Source organism: Nannospalax galili, unplaced genomic scaffold (genome assembly GCF_000622305.1).
Source record: "Nannospalax galili isolate Female #2095 unplaced genomic scaffold, S.galili_v1.0 scaffold579, whole genome shotgun sequence".
NCBI lineage: Eukaryota > Metazoa > Chordata > Mammalia > Rodentia > Spalacidae > Nannospalax > Nannospalax galili.
In genome coordinates this window covers 2309284-2325469 of record NW_008344599.1, presented here as the reverse complement: position 1 = coordinate 2325469, position 16186 = coordinate 2309284, and the positions used below count along the sequence as shown (strand labels likewise).

At 38.4% G+C, this 16186-nt stretch overlaps 1 protein-coding gene across 1 annotated transcript; it reads right to left on the bottom strand.

Moving 5' to 3' along the window:
* Nucleotides 1-1252: 1252 nt before the first annotated feature.
* Nucleotides 1253-9880, bottom strand: LOC108491209 (olfactory receptor 6K3-like). Its single transcript, XM_017800053.1, is given in 4 exon segments — nucleotides 1253-1490; nucleotides 2499-2717; nucleotides 8978-9289; nucleotides 9291-9880. Coding segments are annotated over 4 exon segments (1359 nt in total).
* Between the last annotated feature and the right edge of the window lie 6306 nt (nucleotides 9881-16186).

The window sequence follows — 16186 nt, the reverse complement described above, 5'->3', positions numbered from 1 at the left end:
ATGGAAAAGCTGTAAACCTGGTTGATTCATAGCAAGCCCAGGACTGATGAATACAAGTCCCCTGTGAGGATAAGTCATTTATGTAAATCCATTCTGCTGCTAAGAAGTTTTCTGCTATTCATATACATGCTGAGCAGAGAGGCCTCTGTTCTGACAAAGCAAACAAGGCTGAAAAGCAGACTGCACTTGTCATTTAAACACAGAGGCTAGACTCCCAGGAGCTATAGAAACTGATGTGTGACTGATGTGCCACTAACCACATACAGATCTACACTACACATATGGACTGCCAACATCAGAGGTGGCCAAAAGAGCAGGAAGAGTTGCCCTGGCCCTGGCTAAGTCTAAACACATTGCTAACGGCAAGATTCCTCAGCCAATGGGCCAGGATGTTCTCACAAGGAACTTGAAGTGCTCCATTTAGAGTGTTTGCAGACTCTGGCCACAGTTGACACTTTCTCAGGCCATACTACTCGGGTGTTACCTGGACACATTTGTGTTCAGTTCCCTGTTCCTAAACACGATGTACCTTGAAGAGGTCCAAATTTCTGCTTAAGTTTCATGCCACTGAGCCCAATAATGGGACACAGAGTAGACAAACAATCCATATCACCTCAACCCAGAGGCAATAGAGGATTTTAACCAACAACAGTAGGGCAGAGTTGTGCAGTCAGTGTGAGAGGACCAAGGTGATATTTCACAGGCAAGAAGTCTCAGCACACCAGTTTCCTGGCTTTGTGCTTCTTATTTGTGCTATATTTATTTTTTGGCCATATTGTCTTACTTCTTTCAGTTACATAAATTTTTATACAGTTATTGATATCTTGACTCCATATGGGATCTTTCCTAAACCTTCTGGCCTCTTCAAACTCTTTCCAGAGTCTAAATAGTTGAGGGTTTAAGAGGTCCCTAAACAGCAATAAGAGGGAGCTTCTGTATACCATTTTGAAATTCTTAAAAATTCAAAAGTTTGCATTAACTATTTTTTTTCTTTTTCCATCTTTTTGCATTGACTGCTTCTTAAATAGGGTATGCCCTCCAGGCTAGGCTATATGTAAAAATGCTTCTGTTCCTCTTAAATGCAATCCTTTAGATAAAAGGTCTAGCTGACAATATGGGATAATTTTGTAATGTAAAACAGCCTTGATTATTATGAGACATATATATAACATTAAAATTAAAAAGTAGTATCTAGACAAACATAGGAGTCCAGTTCTTGATTAGCCTGTGTGTGATTTTTCCACGCCTGACCTCAGGTAGTTACAAAGGCTTTCCCTGGAAGGTTCATGGGGAGGGTTTCCTTATCCACAGGTGACGGTATGTGGCCACTACGCTGTTGTCTCTGAATAGTCATTTTCCTTCTGTTCCAGGTCAAACTATCACTTGCCCATTCTTCCTCATTGAGTAGGCTCCATAGAGCTGCTGCCATGTTTAGGGCAAGAGTGAAGACCCTCCATGTGCACTGATCCATCTGGCTATGACCCAGTGTGCTAGTCAGTAGAAGGAAAAAGTAGACAAAAGGGAGAGGGCACTGTTTCTTGTTTCAGTCTCTTCTTGGGCCTATAGCAGTAAGTGATTAAAGTCATCACCTTTAACCCTCTTTTTGGCTCCCTGCTGCTTTAACTGGATGCTCTGATCCCCAGCAGCTCAATCATCTCTCTCAACTCTGCTGAGCCTTTCAACACAATATAAAAGCAAGGGAAAGGTCATACTGGGTTTCAAACACCTCCATTTGGGAATCAGTATAGAGATGACTACTGGAAATTTCTGAGGTATAAGGCATTTTGAAACCCCTAAAGCAGCCAGAGTTGCTGATTTACTGGACTTCTGGAATTTCTGTTTATTTCCCCAAAGTAGTAGGTACCAACCTTCTAATAGAATTGGAGTACCTGTGTTTTGGCTAAATCAACATCTTTTTCTACAAAGAGTAATACACCAACTAAAAGTTTACATGTTGGAGATTGCAAGGAAAGAAACAAACTACCCCAATTGTATGAAGAAGGAAGACATGCATAAAACATGATCTAGGGGTTAAAAACTGTCTTCTGTTTGGGTCAGTACCTTATAATATGATTTTCAATAGAAGATTCCTTTAATGCATTTGATCTCTATTATGCTGACAACCTCACTGGTTTATATTTATTTAACTGTGAATTGATACCAGTACGCAATATGGTTTCCTCCCAGATTGATTTAATTTATAAAACACTGAAGAATGTTGCAGCAGAGGGAAAATAGCATTACAAGGAAAAATATTAATTATTCCGACATGCCACAGAAATTGTGCAATGTTATCACTGATTTCTAACCTACAAATATTTTTTCTCTGCCCTAGATGAGTTCCATTTAGCCATTCATGCAATCTCAAATATTTCTTCATATATTATTTAGTTAATGAAGGGGCACTAGCTAAGTGGCTTTCTCCCTTTAGCTGCCTGGCACTTTAGCTTTGTAACAACGACACACCTACCTCTCATATGTGAGAGCTTTTCTGTTACCTCTGGCAGAGACAATGAGGTTCCTTCCCTTTCCTGGTCTTAGGCAGTTTCAGTGTCTCCAGCTTATTAAGAAGGACTGTTAAACCTATTTCTAAAGCCTTCTTGGGGGAGATTTCTCTACTGGGGTAGCTCCTTCTAGTGTCTAGGGAAAATGGTCTCCATTTCCCCAAGGCTTCATTAATGGAAACTTCCTCTGATACTTTATCACGTTTTCTGTAATGCCAGGAACTCCAAAATGTCTCTCAGTAAAATACAGCTTTCCACTGATATATTATCTCAGAATCATAATGTTACAGAAAGGCACGTTCGTAACAAGAACTGCTTTTAGTAGAATTGGAGACTGATTTTATTTTTACTATTTTTTCTGGAAAAGGAGTTAAATGTTCCAAAGCCTTTTGAGTTTCCAAATAATAAGACTTAATTTTTTAAATTATTTGTTTAATAACCACACACTTAGAAGAAGCATTTCATTACCACAGCATTGACATATTCAATAACAGTTTCCAGAGCTAAGATACATCTCTTTCAAAACAAGCTGTAAATTTTTAGGTTTACAGTTGTATTACAGTTATATAATATTGTACTCAGTATAAACCCTATAAGATAAAATTAAATGATGCTTTAACCTTTAAAAAAGATCTCCATTTCATTTGAGAATATACTGTTCCTTGAAGAAAGACTCATTGTTTTTGCTACTAACACTGAGATATGGTTACTTTCTGAGCTCCTTGGCATCTGAGCATTGATATAAAGTCATCAGGTATATTTCTATAGTAATGTTTTTCACATCTACTAATTATTAAGGAGCAAATTTTTATGCTTTGAAGAATTATTTGTTTATCTTTTTTTAGTTTTTAATTAAGACTTAATTTTATTGAAACAAAATTGCTGACTCTGTAAAAAGCAATACTGTAAAGAATGATTTGCTTTGCTCAATATTTTGCTTTACTATATATTCCAAATATAGCCCACTGCCTCCTATTTTAACCCATACCTGCATAGGTACTTTGGGAGATTTCAATGTAGATTTTAGCACAGTGTGATAATGCTGGAAATCTATATACTTTAGGAAACAGCAAACATATAACTTCCTTCCAGTATCCAGGATCCTTGCAAGGTTAACTGACATCTTTTCCCACCGAAGTATGAAATTTCTTTACCCCAAGTCCTATGATCACTTGCTTTGGTCAGTGAAAGGTGACAGAAAAGTTTGTGCGCCACATCCTCAAAGAAAAATTCTCTCTCGCCTCCCAAACAGCTTTCAACTGACAATAGCTGCTCAGTAAAGACCCGGAGAATGCCACCCCGTCTATGACAGAAATTTGGCTGGCTTGATCTCGTGTAGGTAACCACAGTTACTGTGAGTTCATGTGTGACATAGCCATGTTATGTCCAAAAGACAGCATTTCAAATACTTCCCACTTCCAGTGCTTCGATTCTTTCTGCTTTGTCTTCCATGAAAACACTGATGCTATTCTGAGAGTACAATTTCTTGCTTAAATGTATTCATCGCTGTAATATTTTATTCAGCAGTTTCCTCCAACATAAAACTTTCCATCTTGGAGGGAATCTGACTAAACAACAAGATATAAATTACAAAATGTTCTAAATTCAGCAATTAAACGATAGTATGTCACAAATTTAGTAAACAAGATGTTCTGTATTTAGAAACTGAACAGCAGAATGGTAGAGGGAGGTAAAAAACAGGATGTTCTAAATTTAGAAAAGTAAATAATAGTTTGTTTTGAGGGGAGGGGAAACAGTCCATCCTACAGGGAAGCTCCTTAAGCTCAGGAAGTGAAAAACTCAATAGCTTTTGGGATGTCCCTGAAATTTACTAAGTTCACTAGATCCCTCTCTCCCCAAGTGTGTATAAGCCTTAAGAACTGTTGAGATCTACTCTCAGACCAGCCAAGTCACCTAGAAGAAGCAGACGCGAGCTGAACTGCCTAGAAAAGGCTCAGACCAACGAAACTATCTGGAAAGGACAGGCTCCAACCTGCTGAATTGCCTGCATGTTGTGCAATGTCCTCCAGGTTTCCTGCTTCTGTGAGTTGTCACAGATGTCACCATCACTGGAGTGGGCTTTGGTGTTGCTGCTGAGAGTCATGTCTGCTCCTGTATGTAACTCTTCACCTATACTCCTACTATAAGGAACCCTAGTAAAACCAATTGGTTCAGCAAGTTGTGCCTTCCTTACTGTGGTTTGCCTTTCATTCCTTATCTGGGGTTAATAGACATGTGCTCATGTCACCCAAGGAATAGGAGTATATAACATGTATGTTGGACTAAACTCAATATCTCATAGCCTGACATATTAAGCCCCTGATATTCTACCCTCTTTCATCTTACGACTTCTCCTGTGCCTCATCTGCACATGTCTACACCTGGATCATATGTTGAACTCAGCTGTTTACAATCTAAGGGAATTTGCAAAATTAATTCCTCCTATCTTATTCTCCTAACTAATTCTTCCTTAGTCTTCAAATTTCGACCTACTTCATCAAAGAACTCTTTTTTGTCCCCTACTATTAACTGGAGCTCAATATATATTCATTCTTTTGAATCTAATTACTAAGTAGCTCCAGAAAGGATTATCCCATTTGAGCGTCATACTGGCACTGCCCAAGTGTCTGCATCACCTTCATTACATTTAAATTATCATATTTGCTAAAATGAAAATATTTTATGATTAATAATTTAGAATCCATAGAGTTTTCAAAAGTTAAAAATAGGGTAACTTTTAGGGTAGCTTTTCATCTCTCTTTATGATGTATATGCATATACTTTGAGAAGCTTCTATAGTGGTAGGTTTCCATTTGGCATTTTCTAAAACCTTGAGTGCTGGTTATTCCTACCCATTTTCCCTCCTCCACCCAGCCCTCCCATTCTTCACCCTAGTTAGCTCTTCTTTCTCCATTATTCCCCTTCCTCCCTTTATATCACTGCATTCTACCAGCCCTACTATCGCCCTCCCCCGCCACCACCATATCTGTTTAATAATTTCCTACTTCTCTGGATTTTCAAATTAAAACAAGCATAAAGAGAATTTCAAAGCCAGAATCCAACTATGAGACAATAACCGATGTTTTTGTTTCTGGATCTGGATTTCATCACTTCGGATGGACGTTTCCAGGTCCATCCATTTACTTGCGAAATTAATAATTTTTTAAAGAGTAGAATAATATTCTATTGTGTTTATGTACCTCACCACCAACCATTCACCCACTGATGGACATCTAAGTTGTTTCTAATTCCTAGTTACTATGAAAGGGTGAAATGAACATGGATGAATAGGTATTTCTGAAGTGGGGTTGAGAGTATTTTGAGTATATACCCAAGACTAGTTTGGCTGGGTCATACGGTGGATCACTTTGGAACTCTCTGAGGAAACTACACTGATTTCCATAGTGGCTGCAGAAATTTGCACTGCTTGCCAGCAGGGAAAAAGAGTTCTCCTTTCTCTACATCCTCCCTGATGTTTGCCATTGTTTGTTTCTTGGCTCTTAGTCATTCTGTCTGGGATAATGAAATTCCAGTGTGGTTTTAATTTGCATTTCTCTGATTACTAAACATGTTGAACATATTTCTCAGCATTTTGTGTTTCATCTTCAGAGAATTCTCAGTTTAACTCCTTGCCCCAATTTTTAATTGGGTTTTATTTATTTATTTATTTTTGATGTTTAGTTTTTGAGTTCTTTGTATATTCTAGATACTAACCCTCTGTGAGACGTATAGCTGGTAAAGACTTTTTCCCATTCCATGGGTTACCTCTTTACTCGAATGATATTGTCCTTTGCTGTGCAGAAGCTTTTTACTTTCATGAGGTCCCATTTGTCAGTTGTTGGACTTAATGCTTGCATTTTTAGGAATTCTTTTTATAAAGTCCTTTCCTCAGCTTATAAGTTCCAAATTATTTCCTACTTCATCTTCTATCTAATTCAGGGTATCAGTTCTTTTGGGGGGGTCCTTGATTCATTGAAATTGGGTTTTTTAAATGGTGAGAGATAAGAATCTATTTTTGTTCTTCTACAGGCCACTGTCCAGTTTGACCTGAACCATTTGTGAATATGCCATCTTTTCATTAGTGTGTATGTGTATCTCCTTTGTCAAAAATCAGATGGCTGTAAGGACATTGGTTTAAATCTGGATCCTCAATTCTATTTCACTAATGAGTGTGTCTGAATTTACACAGTACCATGCTGATGCTATTACTATAGCTCTGTGGTATAATTTGAGATCATGAATGGCAATAACTCCAGCATTTCTTTTATTGTTTAGGATTATTTTGACTCTCCTTGGTTCTTTATATTTCCATATAATTTGTAATTACTTTTACTATTTCTGTAAAGCATTGTGTTTGAATTTTAATGGGAGTTCTGTTGAATCTATAGACTTCTTTTGGTAGGATGGTCATTGTCATAGTATTAATCCTACCAACTCATGAGCCTGGGAGGTCTTTATCTTCTGATGTCTTCTGCAATTTCTCTTTAATATCTTAAATTTTTTATTATACATCTCCTTTTACTTCCTTTGTTAGATTTATTCGAGAATTTTTTGGAGGCTATCATGAATGGGATAGTTTCCCAGATTTTTTTCTTGATATACTTGTTGTTGGTATATAGGACAGGTTACTTATTTTTTGTGTAAATTTTATATCCTTTTACTTTGCTAAATGTATCTATCTACTCGAGAAGATTTCTGGCATAGTCTTTACAGTATTTTATGTATAGAATCATACCATCTTCAAATAAGGATCCTTTAATTTGGTCCTTTCCAATTTGTATCTCCTTTATTTCCTTCATTTGTCTTGCTCTCATTAAGCCTTCAAGTGCTGTATTGAACAGAGATGGAGAAGGTGAACATCTTTTTCTTGTTTCTGGTTTGAATGGGAATGCTTTATGTTCTCCATTTAGTATGATGTTAGCGGTGGGATTATTTTATTGAGATATATCCCCTGCATGCATAGATTCTCCATGGCTTTATCACAAATTGATGTTGGATTTGGTCAAGGGCCTTTTCTGTGTCTAATGAGATGATCATGTGGTCTCTGCACTTGAGCATATGTATGTGGTGAATTACATTTATTGATTTACATATGTTGAGTCATCCCTGCACCTCTTACATAGGGGGACATTACCACCACTACTACTAAACACCATAGGCCAACAAAATAGAAGCTCAATGCCAAGTACAGACTCAATCTTTTGGAGTTCTTGACTGCCCAGATGTCCTATTGACCCTCAAATAATACTGACCATTATCCTTGTTCTTGTTTACTCTCCCGGAACTTCATGGTAAGATCCTATCACTGAAACTGCTATATATATGAACTATTGAATAAACAAGGAGAATTCAAGCTGGCGCTGACTTCAAAACTTCATCTCTACTAATAGTGATAGAAGATTTATGCATGCTACCTGAAGAGAAAATTAATAATGAAACTTACACAGCTTTGAGCCCTGCTAGTTGGAGCAACAACTGGTTTGACAACTGTTCACGAGTGCAATAGTTGCACAAATGTTACTGGAGTTCTAATTGGACTAAAGGTCTGTTTCATAGGATGGAGCCCATACTTAGCATTAATATCAGACATAGGAACCTGAGGCTATTCAGGTCACAGAACATAGTGAGAAAGCCTAATACTAGTTTTCTGCTAAATAGATGTAGCATTAAACAGAAGTCTAATGACTTTCTTATTCCCATAGATTAATGCATCTATCAAACTCTCACCAGAAAAATGTTCTTATGTAGTAGATGATGATTAACACAGAAACTCACAGCTGGCAAATGTGCAGAGAACAAGAGGATACAGAGTGCTTTCTCCAATTAGCACACCTATATCAAACTACTGTCCCCCGAACAGTCTCAGGAAATTTGCAGAAGAGTAGCTGGTAAGCTACTCACATAAATTCACAGCAATGGTGACAGCATGCACAACTCCCACGTAAGCTCAAACCAGACAAAATCCCAGCATAGATATGAATAAGTGGATAAGAAACCCCAGCCCTACCTAAGTGGCTGCTACCACACTGTTTGGTTTCAAAGTGAGAAGATACTCCCTGTTACTCTCTAACTAATGTAAGAATGTAGTAAGCTTCCATTATCAGAACAACACTGGTAATTAAATTAGAAACTTGGAAAAAACATCAACTAACAACATGAAAAATATACACATAGAAATTTTAGACACTGATGGTAAAGTTTTAAAACAGATGCAGAAGATGATATGTCTTTGAATAGGCTTGGATGAACGCATGCTTGCTCCCAGAGGCACTGATTGACTGATTGATTGATTGATTGATTGATTGATTGATTGATTGATTGATTGACTGATTGATTGATTGATTTTAGACAGAGTATCCCTGTAGCCCCAACTGGCCTGGAACTCACTCTGTACGCCTGGCTGGCCTAAATTTCACAGAGATCGGCCTGTCTTTGGTATTAAAGGCATGTGATATCATGATGCGTGTGAACTTAAAATTTTCTTAATGGCATCTTTCATATCCTTGTTCCTCAGGCTGTAGATTATAGGGTTGAAAAATGGGACAAGGACAGCAAACGTCAGTGCAATGGCCTTCTCCAGCAGCGGTTGGAAGGTGACAGAGAAGCGAAGGTACATGAGAGACACACTGCCAGAAAACAGCAAGAAAATAGTGATGTGGGCTGCACAGGTAGAAAATGCCTTCTGACGGCTCTCACCAGAGGGAATCCTCACGATCACAGTGATGATCCTTAAGTAGGAGAGAGTGATGACAGAGATGCAGGTCAGGATGGAGATGGCATGGATCCACCAGAATCATGGAAGTGTCTGTACAGGCCAAGCGAGGCACAGGTTCAAAGTCACAGAAGAGTTGGTGGATCTGGTTGGGGCCACAGAAGGGAAGAGTAGAAATCCACACGATCTCTGGCAGCAGCATAAGGAAGCCCACGGTGAAAGAGCCTGTGGACAGCCGGATACAGAGTTGCAGCGTCATGATGACTGCATAGCGGAGAGGGTTACAGATGGCGACATACCTGTCAATGGCCATCACTGTGAGGACTAGGCCTTCTGTGACTCCAAGGGAGTGGAAAAAATACATCTGCAGCAGGCAGCCAACTAAAGAAATGGTTTTCTCCTTGCTGACCAGGTTGGAGAGCATTTTGGGAATGGTCGTCGTGGTATACCAAATCTCCAGAAAGGAGAAAATGCTGATGAAACTGTACATGGGGTTGTGGAGACGGATGTCCAGCTGGACAGCAAAGAAGATCATGGAGTTTCCAAACACAATGAACATGTAAATGAAGAGCAGAGGAATGAAGAATAAGAGACCACCGTTCTCAATCTGAGGGAAATCCGAGAAAAGAAACTCAGTCACTTTTGTCTGATTTTCGTGATCCATATTTTCTATGGTTTCCCTGGCTGGATGAGGGAATAAAAGCAATAATAATTCAGTAAGAAAACAAACACAAACCTATTTTTTACCAGCCGAACAATGCTAGAATTAAACTGAATTAATTAATAAATATACACTGTGGTTTTTACAAATTACAAAGTGATCCTGTCAAATTTGGAAATACCTTTAAGCAATTATACCTTATGTTGTCAATATTCTGTAAGGAAACAGTTGGTTATTTTCACATATAAATTGGTATATACCTTCTTAAAGAGAATCTGGCAATTTTTGTTGAATTTCTTACTATTTAGTAACGGCCTATCATTTGTAGTTTAATGAAAATATTTTTTTGGTCTTTTTGAGACAAGATCTCCCTGTAACCCCAGCTGTCCTGGAACTCACTATGTAGACAAGGCTGGCCTTGAATTCACAGAGATCTGCCTGCCTTTGCCTCCCAAGTGCTGGGATTAAAGGCATGCACCACCACGCCTGGATTTTAATGAAAATATTTTATATATAAAATAATGTACAGAGGTAGTAATTGAATATTTATTATTTTATGAGTATGGGTATGTTGCCTACATGTAAGTATACCCATGTTGTGCAGTGTCTGCAGGGGCCATAAAAGGGCATCTGATCCCCTGGAACTGGAGTCATAGGTGGTTGTTAGCTGCCACTTGAATGTTGAGAACTGAGCCCAGGTCCTCTGCAAGAGCAGTCAGTGCTATTAACTGCTGAGCCATCTCTCCAGCCCCTGGAGATAATAAAATAATTGTTTATTTTACTAGTAAAATAGTAACATTTAAATAAACTTTTTTGAGAAAAAATTATTTGGAACACAAAATGAATACTGACAAAATGAACTATTATAGGTAAGAACAGGACCAAATTAAAGTGAGTGTTTTAAAGATTACAGGGCAGGTACCAGTTTCCCTAGATCATTGTCTGTCTTTGTTAATCATTAAGTGAAAAGAGAATGTCAAATATTAAATTTGGTATAATTTACTGTGCAATGCCACAGCCTGTACTCCTCTAATCTATAAGATTAGAGTCTAATCTATACTCTTAATATTTGCAAATACAGTGTTTTACACAATGCATTTTCAGGGTAGCTTTGCAAGAACCGAAGACTTTAATCAGCAGTTCATATCCAGAGAGGCAGGTTTTGGTCAAAGTTTCAGATCTCTTCATCTGTACCCACAGTACATAAGGGCTCACTCATTAGCATATAGCAGATTTCCAAAAGTTAAGTGCTATTGACATTTTAGGCCACACAATTCTCTGCTGGGCAAGGAGGGTGACTTCCTATGCAGTGTAAACTCTTTGCGGCACCCTCTGTCTGAATACACTGAATGTCAGTAGCTCAGCACTTGCCCAGTCCTGACACCCAACAGCTTCAGAAATTGCCCAGTGTCCCTGCAAAGGAGGAATGAGCAGAAATTTGTGCATCAGAGAACCACTGGCATATGGAACATAATTCTTTTATTAAAAATCTAGTTAATCAAGATCTGTCAGCTGCTTGAGAATATACCTAGACCTTTACCTGAAAGCTGTTAAGAATATGAACAAAGAGCCTAGAAATCAAAACCAGGTCCCAGGGCGCAGGACTCATTCTGTACTATGTCTTTTCCTGTAATCAGGATTCACCACCCGATGTGAACAGAGAGTTGGCTCTTCGTCCTGTAAGTTTTGTCTTTGACATGATAGCTGGAATTATTGAAGTTCTTAGAATAATTTCTATAGTAATTTGGGGGCTATTTGCAAACAAACTTTTGTTTGCTTGACAGAATTTTGAGTTATGTGTTTTATTGAACTCAACTACTTGGTAATGAAGTTATTAAGGATGAGACCTGGAAAAGGAGAAAGCAACTGATAGCTACCAAAACAGCTAGTCATTTGGGAATTGAGTATTTATAATAAAATGATGTAACGCTTTGAAGCCCCTAAACAAGCCCCACTATACAAGGCAAAGTCAGCCCAGTATACAGGAACCAGAGATTTTGCTTGCTTTTTAGAGATCCCATGAAATATTAAATCTGTGCTTAAACAATAGAAATATGAGGAAGAAAATCACATTTATATCCAAGAAAATTTCTACTTTAGGATTAGATGTTCACAGGAAAAAATTAATTCATGCTCTGATTTTTTTCTTAATTACTCTTAATGAGACTCATTGCTTCCAAATGTTTCTTCATCCAGTTCCCTCTCTCAAAGATACATAAAAATGCAAAGATGCTGATTCTTATAGAGGTGTAGGGGGGTACTTCTGAAGGTTTCCACACCAAATAATAACTTAAGCATGACTCTATGAATACATGTTTCTTAAAATAAGTTTGTCATAAGATGGGCATGGTGATTCACACCTTTAATCTCAGTACTCAGGAGACAGAGGCAGGTGGCGTTCTGTGAGATCAAGTTCAGCTTAGTCTGCATAGTGAACTCCAGGCCATTTTCATTCACAGAATGATATAATAACGTGATATCTACATAGTTGCCTCTTTTCCATTTTCAGGGATAGTTCAGGAATCAACAGGGAAATGGCATCACGCTCTATCAATAATACAGTTTAAAACTGGAAAATTACAACCCAGGAGAAGGAAAACAGGAAAATTACACCAAACAAGACACCAGTCTTTTCTGAGAGAAAGGAATACCCACAACCTCAGTTAGGAAGGTATAGTGACTGCTTTAGAGTCCTTTTACTTCTAGGAATTTTTCCTGACTCCACTATATAACATGAAGCATCCTAGATTAGAATTTAACCTGGAAATTAGTAGAGAGGAGAAAAAAACATAGATCCGTTACCCCAAATGAAATTTGATATATAACTTATCCTTGGATTCATTGTGGCTTTGTCTGTTAAAGAATGCAAACTGCCCGTGGACCCATCTCTGAGCTATGATCCTCCTACATCATGTGTCTGGACAACCTCAGCAAAGTTTCTGCAGGTCTTTCCATCGCATACCTACCTCTTCAGGAAGCTTTCCCCAAATGTTGCCAATGTTCTGTAGCCCCACAAATAGGAAGGTTCTAATCACAAAACTAGGTTTCTCAGGGAATAAGTAGTGGAAAAAGGCTTTCTTCTGACACAGCTCCTCTGGTGCCTAGGGAAAAGCAAGTTGTATCCTAAGTGCCTAATTATGGAACTCTTGCCACACTTCCATTTCATGAAACCTCCACACCACTGGGAAGCTAGTGTTTTGTTTGTTTTAGGTTTTCCTTCTTTTATTTAAGTATTTTTATGGGGCTTTTGGCTACTCTAACATTCCCCCCTCTGAAGAAGTAACCCTAAAATCTTTTAAGGATTAGATACAAGCTCCCAAATACTTTCGACATTTTTGGCCTTTGGCATGGAATATGTTGCTAAGAGGCCCAAACACACTGTGAGTTTTAGCCAAGAAACTGGCTACTTTCTTCGGGGTCTTTTTACCCTAACTTCTTAGCCAATTCTTACATCCTGTTCTTATCACACCATCCTCTGAAGAGGTTAACCAAATTGCCAATAGGGAATTGGAATGCAGGCCACTCCAACTTCTTTCACGCTGAACAGGGACACAGGGTGAGGCAATTGGAGTATCCCTTCAGTGGGTCTATCTAAAAGACCCCCAAATTGCCTAACTTATCTCTAAGGGGAAAAGAAAGTCCTTGAATCATGAATAGTGGAAGGAGAAGTAAAGGCAAGAGTAATTAGCATTACAAGTTCTAGAGAGGGACCTAGAAAAAAGTACAGGGTAATTTTCAAATGTTCCTATGAGAGTCTATTGGAATTTCTTGACAAGGGCTTCCAAAAGCATCCCTCTATTGGGTTCCTCCTCATTTTTCTTTTCTTCCAGGGCTGAACTCTAGAGTGATGGATTCAGGATTTGCCTTCAGGTATTTGGATAGCTGTTGGAGTGGTTAGAATCAGTATTAGTTCCCTCTCAAAGGCTTTGAGATAACTGAGGGGTTGCTGAGGTGTATATATGACCTGAGGGTACGCACACTGCAAAACCTTTACCCAGCATGGGTCCTGCCTTCTTTACCTAGCCTTCCCCAGATTCTATATATTATGCCCTCCCCCAATCCAGGAGGCCATGTGGATTAGAGTCAAATTACATACAGTTGGCTGGGAAGAGTGGCTGGATAATCCAGTGAGGGTCCTGCTTGATCTCAACTCCATTAATGAATGAGCACAACTGTCAACAAGCCCAATTGTGATGATGTTTAATGATCAGGCTCAGCTGAAGCCATGATAATGGTAGTTATTTCATGCAGAAAGGACTGCTATATAGCATCATCTTATTAAAAAGACCTGGACTTTAAAAGGATTTGGTGCTTGGATCCACATATGAGGCAGAATATTCATCGTTTGTTTTTCTGAGTCTGTGCTACTTCACTTAGTATAACAGTTGTAGATCCATCCATTTACCTGCAAATTCATTAGTTCATCTTTCTTTACTGCTGAATAGAACTCCATTGTGTAAATATACCACATTTTTATTAACCACTTGTCAGTTGAGGTGCACTTGGGTTGCTTCCGTCTCTTAGCTATTGTGAAAAGAGCAGCAATAAACATGGATGATGGATGTACAAGTGTCTCTACAATAGGATGAGTTCTTTGGGAAGGTAGGTTTTTAAGTCAGACACAAAAGCAGATGAAAGAAAATACCTGGTTTTCCTATCTGGGTAAGGTATGAAAAAAATTATTTACATTACAAAGTGTCAGATAAGAGGCTGAGGAAGTGATTCATTGGTTAAGAGCACTGTCTGTTCTTGCAGAGGACCTGTGTTTGGTTCCCTGCATCCACATGGCAGCTTACAACCGTCCATAACTCCAGTTCCAGTGGATTTGATGCCCTTTTCTGACCTCTGTGTGCTTTGAGTGATACGGGTATACTTACATACATGCAGGCAATACACTCATGTGCATAAAAATAATAATAAATAAAATATTTTTTAAATTGTTAGATAAACTGAGACAGGCAGGATATAGGAAAAAAGGAATGGTGCTAACAACATGTGGTTCAAAGTCCAAATGCTGAGCTTCAACATCAATAGAACGTTCATATGGATCCCAAGGGTCACAGGGTGATTAGCAGAAGTGAAAGTTTTGGGGAGGTCTCTTTGAGACTCATCAGGTTTTAGTGACCTCCAGATATCTCCCCAAAGGGCTGCAGTTCAGGAAAGAATTTAAGCACAACCTTTCCTCCTACATAAAAGCTGTATTGATAAGCACATAGAAGGGAGCCCTTGAAGAGACTTCATGTGCCTGGTGGAGGATACAAGTAGAGGGCTTCAATGTTTATTCATTCTCTTTGGAAACCAAAGTTGTACCTAGTATTTACTTGTAACAGAATAATGCCAGGGGAAAATCAAATGTCGTGTGCATACATCTAACATAAGATTTTTCTACTCTTATGAAGAAAAAAATATATGAAGCATGAATGAGGGTTTTTAACATCAAGTGAAATGGTAGCAGTGGACATGGATGGGGTTTGAAATTGAAAATATATTTGAAATTCACAAACATTATGGTCTGTGCTGGGTGAGCTCAGCTCAGACAATTACAGTTGTGATGGATTAACGATTCAATAGTTGTATGAAGTCTTGAGAATGAGCCAGCCAGGCTGCAATGGATAGCTGCAAACCTGTGATCACACAGGGAGCCCAGATTAATATCGGTGAGTCACTAGACAAAACATATGTAAGAGAGAGGGTTGTAGGGAAGAAGGGGAACACACAGAGGTGTTAAGGAGGTAAGGGTCAGGATATTCTGTATTGATATGCCAAATAGTCTGAAAACAAATTTAAGGAATTAAAAATTAAGGACATGGATATATATGGTAAAAAGGAAAAATCTAGGAAGAGAGTTGATTTTTGACTCTGAATGACTATTTTTAAAGAAGACTTTCAATAGGCATTTGATAGATAAATGAACTAAATGTAAGACTTAGGTAGTGATTGAAGACAGTTGTGCACTTACCTCTTCACTCTGATTTCACTGAGTCTTACCATCTGTATAAGATAAATATCTCCTTTGTGTTCAGAAGCTCCATGTCACCTCCCATGCAGAGGCAGTGCCTCTTTAATTCATCTTCTTACCTGCATATTCCTAAGATGGTCCCCTTTTCCTAGTCTGTAACTCAGCTGTGCTTAGGTTCAGGTCAATTTGTAGCATCAACTCTTCCTTTACTCAAAGAACAAGAACTCTTCCTTTACTAAAAGAGCAAGACTGAGTTTCTTCCTTTGCTTACCTTTTTAGTGATTAGTTCATGTCATCTCTGCTACATTTCTGTTTGTTTCTATTTCCCTGTTGTTCATATAGACCCAGAC